At 43.7% G+C, this 27,565-nt stretch overlaps 2 protein-coding genes across 3 annotated transcripts in view; one reads left to right on the top strand and one right to left on the bottom strand.

Annotated features, from left to right (window-relative positions):
• Positions 1 to 13,660, bottom strand: part of CC2D2B (coiled-coil and C2 domain containing 2B) — a 112,829-nt gene extending 99,169 nt beyond the window's left edge. The window contains exons 1-4 of the mRNA XM_059730334.1: positions 12,763 to 13,660; positions 5,276 to 5,345; positions 3,278 to 3,357; positions 3,098 to 3,193 (exon numbers count right to left, since the gene is read on the bottom strand). Of these exons, the coding sequence (XP_059586317.1) occupies positions 3,098 to 3,193; positions 3,278 to 3,357; positions 5,276 to 5,345; positions 12,763 to 12,789 (273 nt within the window). The 5' untranslated portion in view covers positions 12,790 to 13,660. The remainder of the gene's footprint in view (positions 1 to 3,097; positions 3,194 to 3,277; positions 3,358 to 5,275; positions 5,346 to 12,762) is intronic.
• A 4,201-nt stretch (positions 13,661 to 17,861) lies between these two features.
• Positions 17,862 to 27,565, top strand: part of LOC102575030 (uncharacterized) — a 45,755-nt gene continuing 36,051 nt past the window's right edge. Inside the window, exons 1-2 of one of the 2 annotated variants that reach the window (XM_006274288.4) lie at positions 17,862 to 17,974; positions 18,396 to 18,472. In XM_006274288.4, the coding sequence (XP_006274350.2) occupies positions 18,444 to 18,472 (29 nt within the window). In that variant the 5' untranslated portion in view covers positions 17,862 to 17,974; positions 18,396 to 18,443. Of the gene's footprint in view, positions 17,975 to 18,395; positions 18,473 to 27,565 lie in introns of those variants that run through there. The other variant, XM_014607823.3, reaches the window with a different exon arrangement.

The following is a 27,565-nucleotide window of genomic DNA, read 5'->3' as shown; positions in this document are numbered from 1 at the left end:
CATCTGAATCAGGAAAGAAATGACAAAGTTTTAGGCATTTTCATGATTCCCCATTATAGCCTATGGACAAAACATCAAAACAGCGTCAAAACAGTAAAACAGTTTTGATGAAACAAAGCAGAACAGTGCTTCAAAACTAAATGAAACTCAAAATGAAACACTTGTCCATCGAAATGTCAAAACGGAAGTCAAAGCAGAATGGTGCTGTTCCACACAGCCCCTAGTAACTGGGTCAATGTGGGTCAGGGATATTTTAGGAGTAGCAGTCCTGCATTCAAAAAGGGGGTTGGACCATATGACACTCAAAGTCCATTCAACCCTATCAATCTAGCTCAAGTCCTTGGAATTTTCCCCCCCAACCCAGCCTGTCTCTCACCCACTGACGCCTCAATTTACATCTTCGCTGACTGCCTATCTTGCATACATACCAGCCTAGCCTCTGGCTTCTTTACTTTTCATTCTATCCAGGAAGAGCACACACCAACTGCAGACATTTCCTCAGCCTGACGAAGGGTTTTTAAACCTGAAATCTTGCTTTAAAATTTTTTTTTTAGAGCCTGGCAGCGCTCAGCCCTAGGGGCCCCAGTTCCCAGGCAGCATGCAGCACTCTACCGACCAACACTACAGGGCAACTGCTGTGCAGGTGCAAGTGGGGGGGGGGGGGAAGTTCCCTGCTGTCCCCTGTGCTGTGCGGGGGGCCTCTACCACAAGCCCTTAGAGGCCCCCCAATCGCTGCTGCCAGAGCAGTGTGTGTGGGCTTTTTTTTTTCTTTTAAAGCTCTGCAGTCATCGGCTGCAGGAGCAGTAACTGGGGCCTTGGGATGCTCATGGCAGAGCCCCGCCCCATGCAGCAGGGGGCAGTGGGGATCACCTCCTCCTTTGTCTGGCACCCACATGGCAGCTGTCACATTGTACAAGTGCATCACAACTCGGCAGGGTGCCACATGCTGCCTCAGAGATGAGGCGGCTCCACCAGTCAGCCAGAGCCCAGCAGCACTCAGCCTCAGCAGCCCCAGCTTCCAGACAACAAGTGGTGGCCTGTCACACTGCACTGTACCCGCACCATGTGGCAACTGCTGCATGGGTGTTTAGTGGGGGGGGGGTGATCCCTGCTGCCCCCCACTGCCCCACACTGTGCAGGGGGGAATCACCCAGAGGCCCCAGTTGCTACTCCTGCAGCCAGTAAATGCAGGGGGGGGGGGGGGGGGGGTTGTTGGGGTTTTTTTAAGTGCCGGGACTAGACTAGGCTGGGGCCAGGCAGGGGATGGGGCTGGGCAGGGCAGCCATGGGGGCTTCTCCCATGACTCCCCCCACCCAGGGAGAGGCAGGCCCAGCCGGAGGAGCCACCTAGCTGTGCCTGCCTCTCCCTGGCCAATCCAAATCACCGAACCTCTCTGAATCAGTGCCAAATCTTCTGCAGCTGATTTTGCCGAATCGATTCAGGACAGGTATCCAAATCTCCTAATTGAATCAATGTCCTCCGAATCGGCCAAATCTGAATCGAATACTTTCCTATTTTCACTGCCTAATAGAGAAAGGTAGTTAGCTATGTTAGCCTGAAGTCAGATAGAAAGCAGGGAATAGATGCACCTTACAGACCAACTCACGGGTGTAAAGCGAATTGTCTGTAGGCTGCATCTGGCATGTGGAACCATGTGATCTGTCTTGTGGGTCATTGGACTGACCCCACACTCTGAGCCTGGCCCTGTGCACCACATATTGTGCCCAGGTTGGACACCACACCATACACCCTGCATGTAGCATAGGGGGTGGGTCCAAGTTGCACATGCTGGCTCCAGGACTGGTTGGAATTGAGCTATGCCAGAACCACTGTGAAGAGCCAGTCCAATGGGGTTCCGCATAAAGTGCATGCCCCATGCCGGCCTCATGCCATGTGCAATGCACGTGGCCAGTTCAGCCCTGCAGGCCACATGCAGCATGTGTTGGTCCCACGGCTTGTTGCATACATGGCACATGGGGCTGGCACAGGGAATGGGCCGCCTGTGATGCGTGGCATGGATCTAGCAGTGCACGTGACACAGGTGGTCTGGGGCACAGGTTGCAGGCTGTGCCCTGGACCAACTCCCTGTGCTGCCTGCAGCACTAGGTCAATCCTATGCACTGAGCTCTACATGCCTCATGCTGGCCCCAAGTGCTGTGTGCACAGCAAGCCCCAGGGCTGGCATGTGCTGTGTGAGGCATCTGGGCTGGACCCAGTGCACCAGGTGCCACACAGGAGATTGGTCCTGGTCCAGCTTGTAGAATAACCTAGTGACCCTCACCTGGCCCACAGAGCAGGATAAGTTGGCACCTCTGGACATACTGAATCAGGTCATATATCTGCAGTTCTAGTCTATTTCACCCTGGGTTGCCATTTGTTCAATGCAAACGGATTCCACCTCTACCTAGTGGTAAGAATTGGTAGTAATGCTTACTGTGGGCAGTTACCTTAGCTAACGTCAGCTTCAGACACGAATGAGCAAAATGAAGTTATACACCACTTTCTAAGTCAAACTTTGACTCTATTGAAATTATAAGAATTTTGCCACTGATTTCAAGGAGCCAGGATTTCAACTATTATGTATAACATTTTGCTCTGCAGAATTAAGCCTTGTAAGTAACAAAAACAGTGATAAATTGAAAATGTAACATTTGTGTCGCATAGTAAAATTACAAAAGGCAAATAATGCAAAAGTTAACAATTTAACTTATTTGATATATCCATTGTAGTCAATTTAAGTATTATGTACATATTTAACTAAAAAAATGCTGTTTTTTCACTAGCCAGCAATGGCTTAAGCAAGGAATTAATACAAAAGGAATATTGTACATGTGAATGAGATTCTATCACACATTAAACAGTGATGCTTTCTTCAGACTGAAATGACTATAACATTATTGTTTACCATATCTGTAAAATATATCTTTACCTGAATTCTTGCACCAAAGTTTTGTATGCTACTTTAGTATCTGAGAAGCTTTTATCAGTCTATGTTTCTTTTTGCACAATCTAAACAGAGACATTCAATTATACTTATTTTCTAAATAAAATAATAACATTAGAAGAATGAGGAAAATCAAGAATTGAATTAACTTACAGCTTTTACATATCTTGTACCCAATTTCTTCTTTTCAAGGAACTCTACCCTGTGTGGTATACTAGTGGAGTCTTCTAAACTGACTAAATTTTCAGCCTTTCACAACACAAATGGAAATATATTAGGTTTCATATACAATTTAAACAATAAATTACAAGTTTGATCCAAATAATTTATTACCTTGACGGCTTTCAGTTTCTTTCTTACTCTCTCTCGCAATGTTTCAGTTATACTCTTCTGATTTTCTACATTAGCCACATCTAATGCAAAAACAGCAAATTTTTAACATTCAAAAGCATGTTTTTCATATCTGATAGTAGAAGTGCACCAATACATTGGCCCAATATTGGATCGGCACCAATATAAAGAAAATTGTCTGTATTGGAAATCAGCCCGATGCAGCCAATGATTTGTCTGATAAATGCCTGTCCGTGCATGCAGCTGCAGCGCAGCACGTAGGCAGTGAGAAGCAGAGCCAGCAGTATGGAGAGCTGCATGCAGCTGGTTAGTCTGTGTGGTGGGAAGGGGACAGGGGACAGACGTGTGGGGGCAGATCAAGGCCCCTGTGGTGAGGGAGGGTGTGGGGTTGCCAGGGTTGTCCAGCTGGGGCCGGTGTGGGCACAAGATGGAGGTGCAGCTTGGTGGGGGGTGTGCGAGAATGGAGGGGAGGGAAGGAGAGGGCAGCTCCCGCCACCGTGCGCAGCTCATCCAGGAGGGCACGGGGGAGGAGGAGCATATGCCCCCAGATCTGTGTGGGGCAGGCTGGGTTCAGGCTCCTCCCAGCCAGGCAGATCCATGGGCACATGCCCCTCCGCATGCCCTCTTGGACAAGCAACATGCAGTGGCGGGAGCCGCCCCCACTTCCCTTCCCACGCATCCCTGACAAGCTGCACCTCTATCCCACACCTTCCCCAGCCCTGGCCCCAGCCCACAGCTGCAGCCCGCCCCACGCCATGCAGATCCACAGGACAACCCCCATCCCCCCCAACTCCACTGCTTGCGGCTCTGCCCCATGTCCTTCCCCACCCCAGCTGGTCAGCAGCTGCCTCTGTCCCAGCCTCAGCCCCATTCCCTCACTGCAGGGGCCTTGATCTGCACCGCCCTGCCCCCCACCCCAACTCCTTCCCTCCCTTTCCACCATACCAGACTTAACCAGCTGGACACAGCTCTTCAAGCTGAAGAGCTGTGTATCAGGCCAATATGCCTCCTTAAAAATCAGCTATCATATTAGCCCCAAAAGTCTCTATCGGTGCAACCCTATCTGATCAGTTTTTCTCTTAAGTTTTATTCTGCAGTACACTGTCCATTTACTGTCAAACAGAATGAGCTTTTCATGAGAAGAGTGATGACCAAGTGGTTTTATAATAAAATATTAGTAATTTACTACAATTCATAGTTTTAATCCTGTGCATCTGAAACGCGCACACACTCAAAATCAGATTTTTAAACCAACTTCTAACATTACACACAATAGAAGCTAGCACAACCTTAAGTCAGTGCTTGTTATCAAGATCATACATATTCTATACAAATGCTAGTGTGGGGCATAAGAAATAAGAATGTATGTCCTCTAACTCAGAATCATAGAATCATAGAATCATAGAAAATTAGGGTTGGAAGGGACCTCAGGAGGTCATCAATATTCATATTTGAAAATTTGATCCTGAACTTTAACTATATCATGTAATACATTATCACATGGTTTGTTCAAATCTCTATTATTTGAAACAAGTCTGGATGAGAGCACTCAAATAAATTAAACTCAAATAAATTAAACTCAATAGCTGTTTTCCAGCCTGGATGCTCCCTAGACTTAGCACATGGACTGTCAATGACAGCTATGAAACATGCGATGACTTCTCCAGCTGGCTTCCAGGAAAATAAACTTGCTTAGCTGGACATATATATTTCTTTGTCATCACAATTTCTACTCCCTCATCTTCAAATAAACAACTAGTGTGAGAATAAGACAGCTTGACAACTAGATGTCTGGTGGCAGAATTAGATTAAGAGGCAGCAACAAAGAAAAACTTGACCTACATTTATTAAAATAAATATGTAAAACATTTTCTCGTGTGGCCAAATTGTAATCTAAAGTTACTGTGAATCAGAAGCATTTATGTCACTAATATTAATGTTTTCACTAAAGGGTGAAAACAAGTATTTTAATTGAACTACCTTCCTGTAGATTCTGACATACAAGTTCTTCTCTTTGTGATCTATGAACATGTTCATCCCTTTCAGCAAACTGTGCAAAACAAGTAAACAAAGGAAAGGTCTAAATCATTTTAAAATAAACTGCCAAAATCAGGTGTAATTATTTTCTAAAACTACATTTTACAGCAACTACTTGACCCACTATTTGCCACATATTTCATAGTATTTCCTCCTAGCAAATGTGTAATGGATTAGGTATTCATTTTTCCATAAACAATATTCCATAACCAATATTGATAAAGGATACAATAAAATAAAAAACAGGGTAAAGCAGTGTCCTAGGACAGAAAAACAAACAAACAGGGAGGAAAAAATAAGGAAAATCTGCCTACCTTCAACAGGAGACGCGACGCAACAGGAATCAAAGGAAAAGCCCACACGGCTCATTAGCCGTACCTTTATTCAGCTGGGGCCAGCCAGTGACGTCATGAGGAAGCCCCATACAGTGGAGATAAAGGAAGCCAACGAACGAGGGAGAGGGGGAGAGAGGAAGGACCTGGAGAGTACGGGGACGCCAGGTCTCTTCCAGGATTATCTCCAGGAGAAAGAAACAGCGAATGAGGAGCCAAAGGAGGCTCCTGACGCCAGCCGCATCTTCAAAGGTCGGGAGCAGAATAATAACGCCGGAGGCGAGAGGGAAGCGACTCTGCCTACTGACAGAAGCTCCAAGGGAAGGGGGAACAGCAGATGCTGCACAGAAGTTACCTCCACAGGTGGGAGTAGCGCGGGGCGGAGGGAAGAAGAAGAGCCTTGCTCGGGGAGCGAGCCATGACAAAGGCGGCCAGAGAGACAGCACAGCACGAAAGGGACCATCTCAGGTGAGAGGGAGATCCCACCGCCTACAGGACAGTAAAGTGAGCTCCAGACAAGAACACCACAGGGGCTGAGGAACAAGGTAGCCCAGACTATAGAGCTAAAAGAAGGAGTAGAAAAGAGAAAGAAAACCTGAGTAGGGATTTGCTCCCAGCCAAGTTGCAGGGAGCTTGGAACCCAGGGTCTCTGAGGTAAGTGACCTGGGGAAGGGGTTGTTTTTTTGTTCTCTGAAAGGTTGAAAGGCTCTGTTGAAAGGTTTTTTTCTTTTGAGTTTCCCTGAGTGAAGGGGTTGAGAGGTGGAAAAGGGATCGAGGAGGAGGAGAAGCAGTGAGGAATTTATGAGACGGCTCACCGGGCTGAGGTCTGGGCAGATCTTCTCCTAGGATAGTATAGGCCCGGGAGTCAGGCCAACTACCACAACTAAAAGTTGGAGTAAGCCCATCGGCCGCGGAAGCCGGGATCCTAACAGGGGCGTCCAATCACGAGGCTCTACGGAAATAGAGGAAGAGGTACAGGGCTGCAAAAATTGGACCAACTCATTGAGGTGGTATGAGGACAGGGTGTAAGGGTGGCGGAGCCCCGCTAGTGATCATCGGGACCCTGTGCCATGGAGGACCCGGGATAGCCACTTCCCCACCACTAGGGAACATTTAAGTCGTGGCAGGAGAGATAGGGGAAAGCTACACGCGGAGGCAACACCTGCACGGCGTTTGTCGGGGAGGGTACAGGTAGAACACCACTCTGTGCATGAGCCAAAGTAGCACGGGACGGGCTACTCGAGACCCAGCGGTCACAGGCAGAAATCATGCCCTTACTACACTGCTTGAAATGTATCTAATGAGAAAAAGAATTCAGTATTTACTAAAGCTCAACCTTAAATGTATTTTTTTTTTAGTTCTATTAGTTTCTAACTATCTTAAATATAAGTAAAAGTATGTTTTGGTGAGTTAATCTTTTATTTTAATGTAGTGTTTAAAAAGTTAAAAAAAAACATATTAAAACTGACATCAGTATGTATAGAAGGTCACTGATTAGAAACAGAGGACTTTACAAATATTTAGGTCCAGCAAGCAATTTTACATAAAGTTCTTATGGCCGATTTTACTCTCATGAAAGGCAAAAGCATTTATTAATTTCACAGGGAACTGATTAAATACTTGAGATGGGACTCATTTCAGATCAGGTGTTAAGTAATAACACATAAATGTTCCTATACTGTATCTTTCTCTTGCAATTTCAACTGGTAACAGTGTGACTGTAATAATGGAAGAGAGCACTGCACTGGGCTCTACTCAATACTAAGCTACTGCACCTAAGAAACTGACCAATTGTCTCAAGCCCCAAATAAGTGCTCAGAAGATCCACTGTTTCCAATGTCTTCTCAATGGTACGCACATTGAACAAAATCTGAACACAGATTTAACTTTTATAGTATGCATACCAGCTATCTTTGGTTGTATAGATTAAAATACCACAAAAAAAAATCTTGCTTTGAGAGACTTGGGGAACTCAATCTATTTAGCTAATTAAAAAGATTAAATAGATATTATTACCCTGTGTACTTTGCAAGAACACACTAGATACTAAAGGGCTCTTCACTCCAGCAGACAAAATAGAAATAAAAACAAGTGGCTAGAAGCTGAAGCCAGACAAATTCAAATTAAAAATAAGGTGAGTATGATTACCTATTGGTACATACTGTATGCATACTGATAGAGAAGTGGTGGATTCTCCATTTCTTTGAGTTTTCAAGCAACTACCAGGTGTATTTCTCAAAAATATATTTTGGTCAAACTAAAGTTATACCGTTTACTATACAGGGTAATAAATTGAAATTAAAAAGCCTGTAACATATAGAAGTCAGATATGTTTCCCTTAGTCTAATGGTCTCCTCTAGTTTTATATTCTAAGGCATGTCCAAAAATGCAGGCATGTGCGCTTGCAGCAGCTCAAATAGAAGTGGTGAAATTTGAGCCAGGGCTTTTTGCCTCAGTGCATGTGCCCGGACTTGCACTTTGGTGTGGTGCAAGTTGTGCTACTTGGGGCAAAATAACCCAGCCTGGCTCCTCCCAGATGTATAGCCAGGGGGAGCCAGAGCTTGGGGCCAGCACTTATAAAAAGTTGCCCTGTTCTGGCCCCATCAGTACAAAAAGCTGCCCTGGCAAGTAGCTCGGGCTGCTCACTCTCAGGAGCTTCTGGGGCCCAGCCAATTGGTACCTGGGACACTACCCCTTGTGCCAGCTGGACTACTGAAGCAGCCCTGAGAGTTCCCTGCACCCTCTACCCACTGCAGCAGTCTGGCAGTGGGGACTTCTGCCTGGCTGTGACCTGCTGCACACCTGCCACACCCAGATGAGGACTGCATAGCCAGTAGAGGCATCTGCCCCTCTGGGTCAGCTGCCAGTGGGCTGTGGCTGCAGAGTTGGCCTTTGTGCAGCACTACTGCCATATGTGCCCTTGCCTGGCCATCTAGGCAGCTATTGCCCAGATGTTCCCAGTGTGGTGGCCCACTTTGAACTGTTAAAGCATGTCCTCCTGGCCCCAACTGGCCAGGAGGTCAGCCACCTCCAGCTGGGTCCAAGGTGCCAGCTCTGAGCAGGCTCCTCTGCCTGGGTCCTGCCACCTCCCTAGCAGGAATTCTGGTGTTCCCCATCTGAAAACTGAAAAATCCCTGATAAAAAAATCCCATAGTCACTATGTAAAATACCCTGAAATCCATGTTCCTCCACAATTAAAACAAAAGACCACTATATACAGAGAGAGAGAAACAGACAGAGAGACAGTGATCAGTTGGGCAATGTTTTATTGATATATTTACAGTGTTAAAGTAATTTCGAAGCCTACCAGTGTCTCTTATCATCCTAATAAAATTAATTCTAAATACTTATGTTTTGCTGTTTGCTTTTGGGGGCGTTTTTCACCATAGAACAGTTAGAGCTCCCCCTGATCTCTTCACTAACCAGGACATGGGGACAACTGTCCCTGCAGCCACAGCTCCTGCCACAAGGTTTCATCCTGTCTGGCAGCTGGGCACGCAGGGTGTGTGCTGGGAGAATGTGGTGTTTGCAGAAGGGGGGTGGGAAGAGGTTGTGGAAGTGGATGTGGAGGGGTGTGGGGGGAAGTGGAATGTGTAGGTAGGTATGGGTGGATCATGGGCGGGTAGTGGGGGAAAGCTGCTCAGGAGGGGTAGGTCCCCTGCCCCCTGTAGGGTGCAGCCCCCCCAGCTCACAGAATGCCCCCCCCACAAGGCTACAGCCCCCCCACAATAGAGGCCACATGGCCCCTGCAGAGCCTACCCTCCCCCTGCAGGGCCCACGTGCCCCACCCCCGCTTGCTCTCCCAGCCCTCTGGATTGCTGCCCCTCCCACCCCCATCCCCCGCCAGCTCCTGCAGCCCCTTCCAATGGCTTCCTCACCTGGCTCCACCCCCCACTTACACCCCCAGATGCCCCAATGGCTGCCCCACCTGGCCCCAACCCCCACCAGCTTCCACAACCCCCTGATGGCTGTTCTGCCTGGCCCCACCTTCCACTTGCACCCCCAGACCCACCCCCCGATGGCTGCCCCACCCGGCTCCATCCCCTGCCTACTCCTCCAAACCCCATGATGGCTGCCCAGCCCCCACTTACACCCCCAAACCCCCGATGGCTGCCCCAGCCTCCCAGCACTCTAAAACAAAAAAGCCCTGCACTCTCCAGAAGTAGCAGTGGCTGTCAGGGTCACTGGGGCCTCCTGGCAGAGCCCCCCTGCACAGCACAGGGCAGCAGGGACCAGCCCCGGCCACCTGGCACCCACACTGCCACTGCCCCATTGTGCAGGTGCGGTTGGAGTTGGCAGGGCACTGCATGGCTCTGCACACTGTGAGGCAGCTGGGGCCACTGCAGCTATCACCTAGGGCCTGGCACTGCTCAGCCTGAGTGGCCCCAGCTGCCTGACAGTACACAGAGCTGCGTGATGTCCTGCTGACCTTGGCCACACCCATGAGATGGGGCAGTGGCAGTGCAGGAGCCTGGCTCCAGCTCCGTGAGGCTGGCAAGCTGCCAACCCAGCAAGGGCAGGCAGTGGGCTTCAGCATCAGGGCGAGGGCCAGCCACAGAGACACTCTGGATGGCCATCAGAGCATCGCTGTGGAGGACTCAAGCCTCCGGTTGCCTCAGGGATGCTGGGGTTGGGCAGGGCAGAGATCAGGGGAGACTCAGGGGGTAGGCAGGGGATTGGGCCAGGTGTTTTTTTTCTCCTCAAGGTATTTTTTGACCGGGGTCTAATTTTGCCCCCACACTGAAAATCTGCAGCATGGGGAACATTTTTTTGTTCCCTCGTGTGCCTCTTCAAGTGTCTCAAAGGGCTTTGAGATGCTGCAAGAGGCTCGTGCACACTCGTCTGGATGTCCCCTAAGAGTCTATGAAGCAGAGCAGCAGTCAATTTAATATAACTAAATTAATAACTCACCCTTCCAGCCAAATAGATATTAAAATCAAAGGGATGCTGTCCAAAAATGTAAGCTAAAATTTTTTTTAAGATTATACATTTTAAGTAATTCCAATGAAATGTACAGGTTTTTTGAAAGAAAGTTTTGTAATTCAAGTCTAGTGGTACCAAGAAGATGATGAGTCTAAAACTGTATGTTACTGGTAACAAGTTTAGATTTTTAGTACAGGTTCCCTCGCTTTATGCTATACGTGTATTCCTAGAAAACGGTGCGTCCTCTGGGAATGAAGACGGGGACATGAGGGACCCTCTCCATGGCGGAACTCGCAACAGGGACAACCTAACCCCACAATGCAAGCCCTGAAGACCAAGCAAACTTGCCCACTACAGAGGCACAAGGAACAGATGAGCCATGCTAGGACAGAACGGAACGCCCGCGTAGTTCACTAGCCAACTTTATTTCTGGATGAAAGCAGCGCCGGTGGATGATGTCATCGCCGAATGCCGCCCGGCCAAAATAAAAGCTGACAGCAAAGGAGAAATGGAGGAGGCACAGCCAGAGGCAAGCAGCAAAGGTGCCCCCCAAGCCAGGTGCAGACTGCACCAGCTAGCACCCAGGTGCACGAGGACAGGCCCCTTTTGAGGGGTTTGCAACTCATTGAAAAGACAAAGACGGCATCGAGGGACTTCCAGAGCCACAGATACTGGGCTCATGACTGGGGATGGGCCAAGGCCCTGTGCCCCCTTTTTTTTTTTTGTTATTAATCCTTTTTTCTTTGTTGGTAGCCCCAAGGAACCCCAACAAAGGTCAGGGCCCTGGGCAGTGCTCACAGATTAAGAACGATCAAGGCATGTGCTGCAAGCTGCAGTGCCATTAAGAAAGGCACTAAAGAATATTAAGGACAGCCTAGCACCCCGAAGAGGCCCATAGCTGGGTAAAGACACCAAAGGCCCTGCAGGCAAGGAAAAGTATGAGAATCAATACCAGAGGGTGCACCAGCTGGTCATCAAGCAATTGTCCTGTAGGCTGGCACATGGCTGGGGTGTAGGGAAGGTGGAGCCCCAAAAACGCCCACTAGGGAGTGTGACTGCCCCACAGGGAACCACAGGAGGAAGCCCTGCCACTGAAAGAAAGATCAAAGTTGTGGCAGGAGAGTTTTGGGGTTTCCCTCGGGGAGAATGCAATTCCCCGCTGAGATCACAGGACCAAACATCATGTGCAATCCCAGGCACACGCTCCAAGGTGGCTAGGAAGTGCCTTCTCAAGACCAGAGGAGTACACAGCGCATAACTCGAATTTGCATAAAGGGAACCCACTTTACAATGTAACAAATATAGATATGTTTCAAGACCTTGACTGTACTGACCCCCAGACCCATTTCTACCACTTTTACAAGATAATTTTGGTGCTCAACAACAGCAGACAGTACACACAAGCACAAGGTAGTGGTGAATGTTACCATAATGGGGATGGCAACTACAGAAACATGTGTCACAGACAACGAGCAAGGAGCACAGATCCACACAGGAGACTATATTTTGGTGCGCATCACTCCCATAGTGCACCACACAAAGCAGCTGACTGCAGGCTTCCACCACACCGATCACATAAGAGTGAATTTACCTCACATATGACAAATTTTTGGTATAAAAAGGGTAATTTCATAAGAGTGAATTTGCACATATAGAACCTGCATAAAGCGAGGGAAATCCGTACTTTCATTTTTAATATCACATAATATAATTAAGATAACCAAAAATTCTCTTTGAGAATAGCTTAAGCAAACTCTAAAGAGAAAACATTTATAACAGAGTGCTTTGGAATACTTGGACACATAGATTTGTTAGAAAGTAGTAAATATTACCATAGAGGCAAATTAACTGCTTGAAAATGATGTTTTCAGTCAATTTAAGCTTAGTTACGTTTCTGGTAAGGAGGTGATCTGGGGAAAGTAAAGCAAGATAATACTGCCAGAATAAGATATGCTGTTCTTATTAGATAAAAGTATTACTGAAAGATAGTTATAACACTATGCAATAGATGGTTGGCACAACTGTAGTACAAATCTAAAAGACTTCCTAACATTATATATTAGAATTACTGCATCAAAATACTTGAAGTTTAGAACATAATGTATTTTCAAACTTCTGTCCTAATAAAGTATTAGTATGGTACAGAATATTTTAAAAATAGAATTAATAAAGCACCTTTTTCATAGCACTTTTCCTTCTCATAGATATCTTCTTCAGAATTCTCTTTAGTTGTGTCCTTCTGAATAATTAAAAAGTGTCATTTTAAGTAAGTGTATATCCTCACAATACTGTATAGAATACTTATCTTTTGAATAAAATCTCATAATAAAAAAACTAATCAATTCACCAAATGGCTTTTCACATTGCCAGGGCACAAAAACCTCTAAATCAACCACTGCTGTTTTTTTTGTTTTGTTTTGTTTTGTTTTGGGTTTGTTTTGGGGGGGGGGAGGGGGTTGTGGTAGAAAACCAGATTAGCTTGTTTTTACTTAGCTGACACTGACAGTTAATTCCTTTCTTGCTAATACTGATGTTTCTAATTTAATATGGCAGCCTCTGGGTGTTAACTTTGACATATTGCTGCTGCATGCAGACTGTCAATTACACATATGCACTTTCCTCCCTTGGTTTCTATTACCTGAGAAAAAGTGTTACTGAAGTTTTTATAACCTGCACTAGCATGCTGAGAGACTGGAAAACAGCAATTTATTTGCCCTTTTTTTGGCCTCTTGTATACCAGCCCAAACATTTCACCCTTATTCTTTTATGGGACCTAAGGATTATTTGACACAAAATCTTTTTAATTTCCTGAAATCTGTAGTAGTTTTTCTTTCCAATTCTTATCTTCATTACTTCAAAAATGTTTGAATTGATCACATTCAACAAACTGGTACCTGGTTAGGAGCCATTATAAAATATGTCCTTCTCCTCTCCCCTGCATTTCTGCCTTTCAGCAAGAAGTTATTTTAACCTTCTGCCATATAAAGAAGATGGATCACAGACTGCTATAATTATCATAATTTATCATTAAAAGTTTTTTCTGAAAGTCTGGTCCAAAGTGAAACCTAGACCAACACTTGATACCTAATTGTAGAAAACCCAAATTCAACTCCTCCTCACAAGCAAAACACTGGGAGAGGTGCAAAAAACCCAAGATCACTCCTGAAAAACGGAAATGCTTTAGTTTACATGACTCCACAGCAATCCTTCTAACCAATTAAATGTGCAATGCCCACAAATATAGGTGCACATGTCTACTCATATAGCTAAATACGTTGTAAGAAAGGCATTTTACCAAATGCATCCAACCACCAGTTCAATATATTTTGAACTGAAGTATTGTTACGTCTCAGCTCTGTGTTCTTGGGCAACCCTGGCACAGGATGCAGTCTGTCTGACTCACAAAGGACTCACCCCCCCCTCCCTCCCTCCCTCCCCTCCTCTACCTAAACGAAACTGATTAAGATGCAGTGAGAGACGCACCTAAGACCCTCAAGATAAGGGTGACAAGAGTAAACCAACTGCCCTAGGTCTCATTTACATCCGAGATGGAACCAGATGACCATTCATTTACATGAGAGATGGAGAACAGAAAGCCTGAAGCAGAAACTGCAGTGAATTCTGGGACCAGAGAAGCAGGGGAGCACTGCATGATGGGGAATCTGTGCTCCAAATGTTAATCAACCCATGTTCACACACACCCAGCTCAGCATTTATCAGACCAGTTCTAATCTGGATTTACTAAGGACACACACCTCTAAGTTTAATAGGCATCTCGGGCCGTACATTCCCTGGTCCCACTATAAGAGGCCTATTTAAACTTGATTGACTAAAACTCGGTTGTCGGGTTAGGGAATGCTGAGGCAAGAGACCGAGTCAGAGCGGGTATGGGCAACATTTGAACAATGGTTAAGGGTTCATCACAACGTCCAGCCCGTTGGAACCCTAATCACAGGTGTTGTCATACCTTTCCCGAGACAACCAGTGGGAGTCCTCTCCACAAAAGGTTATGAGCACCCCAATAATTGCTTTAAGTCTGTTAAAAGACTATAGTAAAATCTGGAAAAGTCATGCTAAGCTGAGGCTTGTGCACAACAAGTAAAAGTCCAAAATCCTGATGCTGCAAGCTATCTATTGTTCCTGAAGAAACCATGAGATATCCCATCAATATATCTGCCATCCATAGGAATTTCGAGCTGGCTCCCAAGTATTTGGTTACTCCCTAATCTTAAGTGTTTCCTGATTATCAATCAGTTTCCTGAAATATTCCAAACCAGATAACCCCTTGTCAATAGAAAAGACAATGATTTACACAGTTAAGGATGCTTTGAAGCAGCTGAACTGAGGGTATAAAAATCTGTAAAAAATGTGTGTGCTTCAAGAAGAAGAAGAAGGAGGAAAGAAGGAGAAGAAGAAAACTCCTGTGCTGACACCATCCCCTGTTGTTCTTGGGACGCTGGAAGAACAGATCATCTCCCTTCAAGGACTGTGTCTGTCAGCTCTGCAGCCTGAGTACCATGGACTGGTGAGATCTCAGCGCTCTCTCTCTCTTTTCTTTCTAGGCATAAACTTCTGAACCTGAACTGTATCAGTTAAGCTTGAGCTAAGTTTCCCCAAATACTTAGTGAAACCAGGGTAGTACTGTAATTGTTTGTGTTTGTTTTTCTTTTGCATATCTATTACTACTAGTACCGTTATATATTTCATATGCTTAGCAATAAATAACTTTTATAGTCAAACTGGTAGTAACTGGGTATATTTTTCCTTCTCTGCTTCTCTTTCCTTCTGTGCTCTGCAGCAACACTTCTTTTACCTAAGCTAAAGATCCTTGTGAAGCCCAAAAATATTGTGGGGTCTGCTCATCAAGAGGCCAAAGATTGGGACGTGCTGAGTTTGAAACACATAAGGGGATCAGCTTGTACAGGCTGATTGACCCAGTTTGACTCAGACGTGCCCTTATGAACTGAATGCTGGCCCATGAGGGTGTCAGCTGGACACCCAGCCAGATTCAGAGGGATTCTGTTCTCCTGTGTGCTTGTGTCTGACTGCATTTTATTGTTGCTCTTATGAATTGATTCTTGGCATATGAGGGTGTCAGCCTGTCCATGCTGATCAGCCCGGCCAGGTCAGGCATGTCACGTTAGTGTGTGTGTGATTGTGTGTATGACTGATTTAGTGACTGGAGGAACCCAGTCCCATTGAGATTGAGTCCTGCAAGATAGCTCCATTGGGGGTGAGGGCTTGCAGAAGGGAGAGATACAGCTCCGTATAGTAACACAAGCAGCACATTGACAGAATCACCAAGACCCTAGAAACTATCCCTAATAAATGAGCACACCCCAAAGTAATGGGCAAATTTGGTGACAGTATGTGGGTGTAAGCAGTTCAGAAAGTCTCCCTTTTCTTTTCATATCTTTACTGAACATGATATTCTATAGTGTAATGAACTACATTGTGCTAATGCTGCTTTCTATGCAAGTTCCATGGATAAACTACCTCTTGCTGAGACACAATGGAATAAATTGTCCTGATTTTCTCAGAATGTTTTGCATAAACATGATTACGTAAAGTATGCAGGTAAATATGCAAAATGTGGTGTATGAACACGTTTTACTTGTTACTGATTAAGAGGATACCTCTGCCCTGTTACAAATCAAATTTCTGTATTGCACAGAAATGTATACTGCAAATTAATTTCCCTGCATGAACATGGTATGCCTTTACTTAGCACGGACCTTCCTAGTTTGGAAATGTTGCAATCATTCCACCTTGAATGACAATTACTTTTAATGGCCTCAAGATACTATTGAATGTACCAATAATGTCCTTGTTGGCAGTCAAAATCCTAATTCCGAATTCTAAACTTTGGCTGTTTAATAATTTCCCACTCCTAGTGCTGCTAGCTAGCACTACAATATTTTAAACATTCTGCATACACAATGTGCAGAAAAAAGAAAGGAAAAAGAAAGAAAAATGTAGAGAATCTGTGGGTTTCTATATAGGTTTTCTATTGTCTATGATTAACATCACTTTGCAGCTTAAAAAGTAAAAGTTAGTCATCTCCATCTTATCTGGAAAGAAATATAAAATTAATTTTAAAGTAACTTCCCTGAGTTCCTTCTTCTGATGACAGGTCTCGTTTCTGGTCAGGATTCATTTATTCTGAAGTGTTACAAATAACTAGAAAGAGACCATGATATGTCATGTCAGAGAATGTTTGACACCAATACTATCATCTAGCAGATAACTACTAGTTACACCTCTCAAAATTAAACTATTCAACCTTTGTGCAGTTTATTTGAAGGAAAGCAACACTTAACCTGATTGAAAAAAAAAACAAGTTTACACTTCAAAAATGTCAACCAGTGGAAAAAGATTTTTCATAATTGTTTTTCCTCTGAACAAGCATTTCTATCTCTGCAACTTTTAAGAGTTTAGAACATCTCCTCTCACATTCTCCAGCTGCTTAAAAGGATGTGCACTGAGAAAAGTGACTACCTGAATTATTTTGACTCTTTCTGAAAGATAGCTGTGGCTGTACCTCGGGATTAGAAATTATCACTGTTTCCTAGTGCCAGACACATTTGAAGACTCGTAAAATTCCAGCTCTGATTTAGAAGCAGACAAACATCTTAGGATATAAAGTGCTTCTACTTTGATAGTTTGTATTTGTGACATGGGAAAGGTCTCCGTATTTATGCATGAATGGATACAACTTGAATTCAACTGGCCAGATACAACTATCCAGTCAACTGAAGAAAGAAAACACACCCCTCTATCCCAACGAGAAGGGATGCACGCGGCAGTCCTCCGTCTGCGCTTGCCCTTACACCTCCAAGGCGTACAAACCAAGCTGCCCGGGGTCTGAAACCAGGGCTTGGGCTCCGCCCGCAAAGCACAAGGGCCCGCCCTGCGCTGATCTTCTCCACAGGTTGGGGCAGCGGTCGCCCACTAGTCACAGACAGCTCCGCAGCTGATTCTGCAGGAGCCAGAGAAGCCAGTCTCGGGCGAGCCCGGGTCAACGCGGAGCCAGGCTGGTAACGACGGACACGCCTGAAACGCGCCCAGACACGGGACGTTATGAACACTCCTCCCCCACCCCCAACCGCCACCCTCGCGCCCCCACCGGGCAGGGAAGGGACACAAGCAAACCCCACCCCCAACAGAGCAGGCGCTCTGCGACCTCCGCACTCACTGGCCAGCTGGGCCCTACGCGTAGTCTTGCGTCACGCGCCGCGAGCGCTTGAGCATGCGCGCTGGGCGCTCCCGGGTCGCGCCTGCGCCTTGCGCTGGGTAGGAGCAGGCGTATTGGAGGTGCCGTTCGGGAAGGTTCGGCGTCGGCGTCTGCCTTGCAACCGCTTTCCTTCGCCCGGAGAAGCCGCTCAGGGTACGGGCCTCCCCCTCCCGGCCCGGAGCCCCGCCCGTCGCCTCGGCCTGTCCCCGCGGGACCTGCCTCCGGCCTCTCGGGCTGCCGGGGCCGGGCACGGGGTGTCGCGCCTGCCCGTGCGCCGGGGCGCGGCCTTCCCTCCCCTGGCGGGGGCTGCTCTCGCCTCCGCCGGAGGCCGGGCCCTGCCCCAGGCCGCGGGAAGATCTCGGCGGATCTTCCTCGTCCCCGCCTGGAGGCCGGGGGGCGCGGGCGAGGCTGCTTCTCTCCCCGTGTTCCAGTGCAGCGGAGGGACAATGGGGACGGCCCGTCCCAGGCTGCGCTGCGCTGCGCTGCTCGCGCGTGGGGCCAGCCCCGCGCCCGTGAGAAGGGAGCGCGAGCTGGGCAGGGTGTTAACCGCGCGGTTCTCTCTCCTTTGCTGCAGTGCCCACTTTCACCGTTGCCTCCTGCTCTTGCTGCTCCCGCTTTCAGCATGGTAAAGAAGAACACTATCCCTGACGGGTAAGTATCCCTCAAGCTGAGACAGGCAGGAGCGGGCACAGCCCCGCCAGCAGGGAGGGGGCGCAGGCTGCCCCTCACTCTTTCGCTACAGCCTCTTCTGTGCCAGCCCCACCCTGGTAAGGTAGGTATTGGCACCAAGGCAGGAAGGACACAGCCCGTCATCCCCCAGGTGAGTATTATATCCCCAACTTGTCAATGAATACTTCTTCATCGAACCGCACCCAGCTCCTTCCTATACTGCAAACTTCTACTGGTCTTGAGGGATGGGACATTTGTCCACCTCTTCCCCCTTCTCACACACTTATCCTACCCTGAGAGCTTGGGAGAAGGTGAAGGCAGCTGTTTGCATGTGGGGAATGCAACAGATCTCTTTTTCTTTACAGGTGCAAGTGGTAAAGTGCAGAAGCACATATTTTATCCCATGTGTATCACTCAAGGGAACTTAAACATTTATGGGCAGTAAGTGCTTAGAGGCAGAGTTCTGCCTTTGTCCTGTTGACCTGGTTGTACTACTAGTGGGACCCGTGGGGTATACTTCAAACTTAAATAAGAGGGTGAAGTTGCTTGCTTGTTTATTTTTTAATAAAGTATAGCCCTTGTGTTTCTGATGATCTGCCAGCACAAACTACCTGGTTGGTTACATGCTCACTTAAGAACTAGTAGTTGTGAAGTTGCCACTAAAATCTATGCCATTTACCTGAAGATCTCCAATTGTTTTACGGAGGTGGTACTATACTTATACTAAAGTACTGGTTAAGTAAGATCATGGAGCAAATGAAAAACAAGATTAGAAGTGGAACTTGGGAATCTTGATCCCTGATTGCTGCTAAAAAGATACTGTATTATGAAACTAGTCAAGGGGAAATAAATAAACTTGGAAATTTATTTTTAATGGCCTCAAAGAATTTTTATTGAGTTCTGTCATAGCTTGCTGTGGTTGGGGAATTAAAATATTACTTTACCATAGTAGCTATTTAAGGAGCTGTAACTTGCTTGTTTTCTCTATCGAACACTTTGATTTATGTTGATTAAAACTCCTGTCTTATTTTTATTTAAAGCATTTTAGGTTTGTCTAACAGGAATGCAGAAAAGTTGAAAAATAAGCGTTTTTTTTCACTTAAATTCGTTTATTTAAAACAGAATATGTTTCAACTCCAAGTTTTATTAGCTTTTAATCTCTTTTCACCATGTGGACTCCATTTATTTAATTGTCTGACAGGTACGTGTAACAGGGTATAAGTTGACTTAAAATTACATGTGTTTTTTGGAAGGTGACCCAAAAGTTAAAGAAAAAGGTGGGTGGGGAGGGTGGTAGCTTTTGATCTGCCAACACCACAATTCAGGTACCTTATTTTTTCAGTACTTTTAGCAGAATCATTAACTTGTAAAGCAGTATATAAGGAATGTAGCTCCGTGAACATTTAAGACTTTAGCAGTGGAGCTGGAGAAACCAGATGAGAGAGGGAGTTCTATATAATTACTTCAAAACAGCAGTGCTCAAACTTTTGTCCCTGTGGGTCAGATTGGGCCCCTTACAGCTTTTGCTGACCCCTACACACTGGGGTCAGACTGTGCTGCAATCGGGGCCTCGCATACCTGCTGCAGCTTGCAGAGCCATGTTTTCTGGCCTGTGAGGCTCCTCAGAGGTCTAGAAATTTGGCAGCAGGGGAGCAGTGTCATGCTCCTCTGCCATCAAATAGTCAGACCTGTGGGGAGTCCTGTGGGCCAGATAAGTCCGGTCCCTGGTGCTGTGTTAACCTACAGGGCAGGGGTTGAGCCACCCGTGTTTTAAAATATATCTTTATATCCTCATATCTTCAGTGTTGTGCACATTGACACTGAGACTGTATCGGCTAGTACAAATTTTTGGGCTTACATTTTTGGTATGAGATTGCTTGCATGAAAATGAAGTGTTTAATTAAATTGCAGCCAGTCTTCTGGGCAGGTATCTCAACAACTTTCAGCATTCACTTTCTTCTGGTAGGTTGTGATCACTGGGTTTGAAATAAGGGAGATTTTAAGCAGATCACAAATTATCTAATTCTACAACAGAGTGATCCATTTTAAGTTTACTTTTAAAAGTTAGAAGAAGTTATAGATAATACAACTGACCTGAACGTGTGTCAGATTTGGTTTGCTCCCATCCGTTGTTGTATGTTCTTTATAAATGGGAAGAGGAGCAGGTTTATAAAAGGAACAGTGAAACTTTAGGGTTTACCTGCATGTGGAAGTTCTACTGGTGTAATTATACAGGCATAATTAACGCAGTTGGTCCCCATATTCCTTGTATGTACTCTAGTTATATACCATCATAAATATATTTGTACCATATAACAGATTTCTCTTTTTGGGACTAAGCTATAATGGTACAAGGTAATGTATGCAAGTATAACTACATCCATGACAGTCTAACTTTTTGGATTGATGAACTTGGTAGTATTCTTTTAAGCAAATACAGCATTTGAGCACCTTGAATTTTATATCATTTGGTGGAGAATTGGTTTTAAACAACCACGTTACATAGTGTTTTCAATCAGTGTTTTGCAATAGCAGAATAAACCAGTAGAGGGGGTTCAAGGTATCTGACAAACTACAACTGGAGCTGCTGTAATGCTAACCATTACATAATTTTGCTTGTGTTGTGCAACGGTATCCACAATTGAAACTGGTGAACAGCATCTCAAGTGAAGTCTAACTCTCAGAAATTTCTGTAGAAATAACGATTTCTTACTCGGCTGACTTGATTCCCCTGTTTATTGTGGGTTATTGATATTACCTAAAATGACAAAAATGTATTTTTTACTATTTTTCATGTGTATGTACTTATAAATTCACCAAGGAGGGAATGAATTAAGTTGCTCATACCTGCATATTGAGCAGAATTGTTTATACAATTCTAAATGGTTATGCATGTGAAAGTTTAATAAAGGAAATTGGACTGCATGTCACCCATAATCTTAAGTTCATGAGGCTGCACACATTTAAGTGATTATATAATTGGACCTGTGAAACACTTGCTTGCAAAGCTAAATGAAAAGGAAAGGTTACAGTTTGGATTCAGATCTTTTTTTTACAAGGGAAAAGATACCAATTTTTTTTTTGCAAGTAAGCTGAGAATATGTATTTGAGATGAATGAGGCAAATTCCTGACCTTGTAAAACCTCTTAAGGCCTCATCTTAGAGCAGTCACATTCTAAAAAATACAAAGGAAAATGGAAGACAGTTAATTATATGAACGTGGGGGAATTGATGTCCTATTTCTGTACAGTGCTTAGGCCTAGATCATACACTACAGTACACAAGTATGAAGCCACATATTACTTACCTTATGGAGAATAAACAGAGGGAATTCCTCTCCAGTGTTGTTGAGCTGCAGTAACCTTTCCAGCTCCTGTATGCCTACTGTACAGGGGTTGGAGAGAAGAGCAGGTGGCAAGATTCCATCTAGCTGCAGGTCCCTAAGTAACTATACCCTTTTTTCATACCCTCTTTTACATGTATTGGTATATTTGCCCCCCCCCTTTCTGTTTCTAAGCAATGAGTTAGTTATTTGATACAACTTTTTAATGTACTATCATTCCCTATCCCCCCCCCCACCCCATTAGTGGTGCAGAGTCTTATCTTTTATTATTATTTAAGCATAGAACTTTAGTAACTACTCTTTAATTATGGATATTTATAAAGGAACTTATTAGTTGTCTTTTGTAGATTTGGGAATTAAGTTTACCTGTAAACAAGTATTCCATTACAATTATTTCACTTTTCCCATTGTGACTTTTGAGAAATAGACTAGTGGTCTTCACTAGTTTTCCACTCTTGGTTTAAATACCTTTCCTAACAAATTAATGCTACCATTTACATTTCTTGGATGATTCTGATGAGCCTTGTCACTGCACTTCTTCAGGAAAAAAAATCTTGGTCCCTTAAAAATACACAAGATTGATGGTAGTAGAAATTGAAGAGTTCCATTTATGTGTAGAACAGTAGAGGAAATACCATCACTTTGCTGCTGCTGTGTTCTGTTTAATTTTGGTTGTGTACCACTTATGTGCAAGACGCATGCTGAGGCTCTATGATCGTTCAGACTTCGGCACCTCTGTCCAAACTATTGATGTCGTCATCAGTTCCCTGGGATTTTGTGGGACAATGGTACACTTCACAAAAGCCAGCAAATATCAGTTGTGACTAGTTGCAAACAATTTTGGATATGTCTCGTGACCATTGTTTTTTCCATGCATTATTAATGGTACTGAGAGCTGTCAAGTACAAGGCAAGACGGTATATCCTTTCAGAGCTGCTTCTGATGCTGAGAAATCCAGTTATATAATTATTTTGCCAAACACCTACTTATTCTGATAACCTTGGTAAAGGTGGGCAAGCTAGATCTTTTGCTTGAATTGTTTAAGTTGAATAACTATCTTGCAAAGCTGCCATAGGAGAAATGTATGTATGTTAATGTTGACTGCATGAAATATACAAAATTGTAAATAATAATCTACAGCAGTTAAAACCTGAAAGTGAAAACCTGGAACTGATTAAACAGTAGGATTTCGTACGTCAACCACTGAATTTCACTGGATAACAATTCTTCCTAATACTTGGTGAGCTGTCACATGAGTTAAGATTGATCATTTATAGAAGCGAAAGTATCTGCTGCCATTTATTGTGGTACGAAGATTTACGGTTTAGTGTTATTATATGCAGTTCTGTTTAACCTATATTTTATGGCGACTCCGTATGGATGGCATTTACTGTATTTTCTCTCATACTGTACTTTTTCTAGAATAAGTGCGCCTTGTTTTTGAAAGCGGAGGAAATCTATCCAAAATTACTGGATTCCTAAAATCCAAAATTTTGGAAATCTATCCAAAATTTACTATTGGATTTGGCGGGGGGAGAGGCAGGGAAATGATCTAGCCTTGTAATAACTGAGTAGCAGCAGCTAGGAAGCTGAACCCACTCCACTTTTCTGCTCCCTGTGGATTGCATGCAGAGCAATGTTCACTTTGTCCTGCCAAAGCTTAAATGGCAGAAACTGCTGTTATTGTATTTCCTCACTTACAACATGCACCCTGATTTCCAAGGTTTTGGAAATGGGACATGTTATATGTGAGAAACTAGGGTAGTTAGTAGTTATAAGGCTACTCAGATTTTGTTAATATGATATGGGTAAGTTAAACCTGCTAGTCAAATTTGACATCTACTTATTAAGGCTTGTCTATGGCACTCTTCAAGCACTTTTTTTTTAACATACTTGTTCAGATGAATTCTTTGTCAGCTGTCTGTGCTTAACTGCTAATGTTTCAGGGTCAGTTATAAACTTTTCATGAACACCTTACTGATTTAGGGTAAGTTCACCTTCAGTTATCTTCTAAAATGTCTTCCTCAGAAACATACATCCCTGCCTTGCTGCACTATGCCTTCCTGTTGCCTTGGGTTCTCCTAGTACTTCAAGCTGTGCTGTTCTGCACTGCAGTGCCGCACTGCTTAGGGTGAGGGGAGGGAAGTCAGGGAGACAGAGCCCCGAACCAGAGCAATGGGGCAAGCAGAGGCCGGGAGCCTAATTTAGCCCCTTGTAAACTGCCAATTAGATAGCCCTGAGCTAGAGTATTGTAATGAAAATATAATTACAATTCTGTAACTAATTTTTTTGCCAACTACTGTTTTCAGGACTAAATAATTTCATGAAAAACAGCCTTAGTTTTTTCTTCTTGTTCTCATGCCAAAAGCAACTCACTTTTTCCTTAGAAAAGCGGGTAACATGTTATTGATGTTTTAAAGTGGTTGAATGAATTTAGGGAGAGAGTGCTTCCATACTATGGGGAGGAGGAGGGGTTGGGTTGTAGGGGAATCAAAGATTTAGACGTTTTATTTACAGAACGTAAAATCTTGATACATATATAGTTATATGAAATATTCACACATTTGAAAAATTAGAAAAATAAAGATCTAATTGAAAATGTATTGTGTTTGTGTGCTTGCTGTATGTCACCATTTATTTAACTGTCTTCTTGGCTGCTTTCCTGTTAAAACAATAAACTTAACTTATGGCTTTGGAGACTCTGGAATCAAGGAAATTTAAATCTGTGGCAAGACCCTGAAGATATCAAAGTTACATGGCCATTCTGATGTAAAAGTGGGCCTTGGCTACCAGTTCTGTCAACCCTTTCAAAATGCCAGATGTGGGTGGCATGCATTTTCTTCCTTAGCGTTGAAAAATCTAATTTGCTTTGAGGCTGTGTAGTAATATATTTCAGACTTGGATTTTCTGCTATTTGCTGGTTAGATCCACCTCCATTAACACTCCTTCCTGAATATAATTTACTCATCTGGGTTTTTCTCCTACATCCTGAGCATTTCTTAGGAGGGGTTCAAATATTGCTATGATATATTGGCCAATTTTTGTTTCATTTTTTCATCTGCTTCTGTATGACTTCAGTCAGTTCCATGGATTCAACTGTCACTTCTATACTGTTGATTCGTAGATCTAGTTCTGCCCCCCCAACCTTTCACTATTACTGTATTCAAGTATTGCTGCCTTTTTCTGGTAACTTTTTGGATTGTTGTCAGTTATTTAAAGATTCACCTGTAACAATTATTTTCTTCTTTAAAAAAATCTAAGCCTTTTAACCTTAATGCTGTCTTCACTTTCTGACTTACTTGTATCTTAGTTTAAATGTCCTCTTGCATAATTTCCTCTTTATTCCGTATCAGTATCTTTGGACTTCCACAGTTTGCATCTTGCCTTTCTCTACATCTATCCAAAATTACTATTAAAATAACTTTCTTGTTCCTTCACTGGTTCTTTCTTACATTCTAGAACATATACAAGATTATTCTCTTCAAAAATCTACATTGCCCTGTTTTTTGTTTCAGCCTAACCCTCTCTTCTATAGTACTCCCTGTTTTTCCTTTGCTTCTATATCATTTTGCTAGACACTGTATTATTAAAGGTAGTATACAGTTTGTGCTCCGTATTTCTTTTAATGTATAGTGCCTCACATTGTATTAAAGTTGTTTTTCTCTTATTTTCTACTGTAAAAGTATTGGGAATATTAAGATCTTTAATAGTTTTGCTTACTGTTTTCTTGGAAAATTTTGAGAAACTTGTTCTTTTCAAGTAAAGGTTTAGAAATTTTACAGAGTGAGTTTTTGCCAAATTTTCCTTTTCTGTGTTTGAATTATATTGGTGCTCAAAAGAAGACAAGGTTTAAAAATTTGGTTAAAATCACTTCTTACCTCTCTTAGTAAGCCTAGGCTCTGATATCAATCTTAGTATTTCCCTGTACTTTCAGGCAGAAGACGGATTATGCAAGATATTAATTTCTAATGCAAATTAAACCTCCAGACCTTTTCTACATTAGAAACTGAGTTGTGTGGTGATTGGGTGGGGGAAGGAGATATCTGAATTTTGTGTTGTCTTCTCAGCTTGCATTTAATGCCAAAAATGCCTCGGACTAGGCATCAATCTCACTTGTTTGAAAGAATTGGTATCTACTAGTGCTATGTTTAAGAAACGTTTAAAAGGAAGGAATTCTGTTGTTTTATCCCATGTATTTGATAGTGTTTTCTAAATTGAGCTCGGGGAGAGAGTTGTTTGGATTTGGTTTTGGTTTTTTGGTCCCTGTGTAGTCATAGTTAATTTAATCCTGTTTGGATTTGTTTGAACAGTGAAAGCAGAAACTGCTTGCTTTCTTTTTTAAATAAAATGTGTGATTTCTAAAGCTGTAAAAGTTGCCAGGTGTTAACTGTAACTAATTGTAAATTAGCAAGACGGCGTGGTACCAGTCATCTATTTAAGATTAGCAGCAACTTTTTGAATATAGTAAATTGTCAGTAGGAATTAAAATAAGTAAATGTGGAAGCCAGCCTAATATTTGCAAGGGCAGATTTGTGTCAGTCTCAAAGAACTTAATCTTTACATTTCCCTATGTTTCTTTTCCTTCATTTGTTATTTCTTATTTGTTTTAAAGCAGGGGTATCACTTATCTGGCCCTCATGTCCCATGAGTGGCATGGGGCAGCCAGTCAAACCAGTTTGGAACCTGCAGCATCTGCCCCATTTTTACTGCTCAGAAGTTTTCAGTTAACAATGCCACAAGGGTCGTGGTGTTGGAAAACTGACAGAACTTGTTTTATTTAAATTAAGGTATCTTTATCATTTTGATAATAAACCATGTATAATTATTTGAGCCAAACATCAACATCTAGAGTAGTGTTCTAAAGTGATAGTATAAAAATACCAGTTTAAAAATGTTTTACATTACAGTCCAAGTGTAGTCCATCTGGCTAACCTAAATAAATGTTCTGATCCAGTTCTACTTGTTTTGGTTTTTGGTTTTTTTTTTATGTTTTATGTTAATCCCCGTTAAAACTGGCTTGATCCTGTTCTTGAGAATTACGATGAAAAAAATTGGAACTAACAAGACCTACATATCATTCAAATAATTGTTTGTTTATTCCTTTCTCCTGCATCTGAAATGATAGCTTGTGGCTAGGGACAGAAATTACACACAAACTGGTATAAGTGATCAGAAATCATTTCAGATCTGTAACACAACAGAAGTTCAATGCACATAAACTGCTTTCAAAATGGCCAAAACAGGTTTAAAATAAACCTGGATGACTGTAGTATCAGACTTCACTGATTTTAGGTTAAATTGGTCTATTGAACTTCTGTTCCAGATCTATTCCAGGTCTAAGTTAACTTGGGAGTCCCCCAGCATCCCAGGATGCTTTGTATCTCCTCTGCAACCCCACCCTTGCAGGGTAGGCAACCTAGTCTTGGCCCAAGCTGTCTCTTACAACTGAGCATGGAGGTGTGGTCTAGCACCTCCCAGCTTTTGGCTTTGGATCATTGCAGGCATGTGGCTGCATTTCCGGAATCAAGAGAGAGCTTTATCAGTTCAATCTATGCATCTTAGATTAACCTGTAAAGATTGAATTGATTCAGGCTTGGACTTTCTGACTGTCTGTACTTAGCCTGTGAGCTTACCTCTAACTTGTAATATAAGCTGATGCTAGAAAATATGGTGTTTTGTAAAGTGCCAATGTATTTATGGTAATAGGCAATAAAACAAAATGGCCTTAATTG

The sequence above is a fragment of the Alligator mississippiensis genome, chromosome 6, assembly GCF_030867095.1.
Source record: "Alligator mississippiensis isolate rAllMis1 chromosome 6, rAllMis1, whole genome shotgun sequence".
NCBI lineage: Eukaryota > Metazoa > Chordata > Crocodylia > Alligatoridae > Alligator > Alligator mississippiensis.
This window is presented reverse-complemented; position numbering and strand designations above follow the sequence as displayed.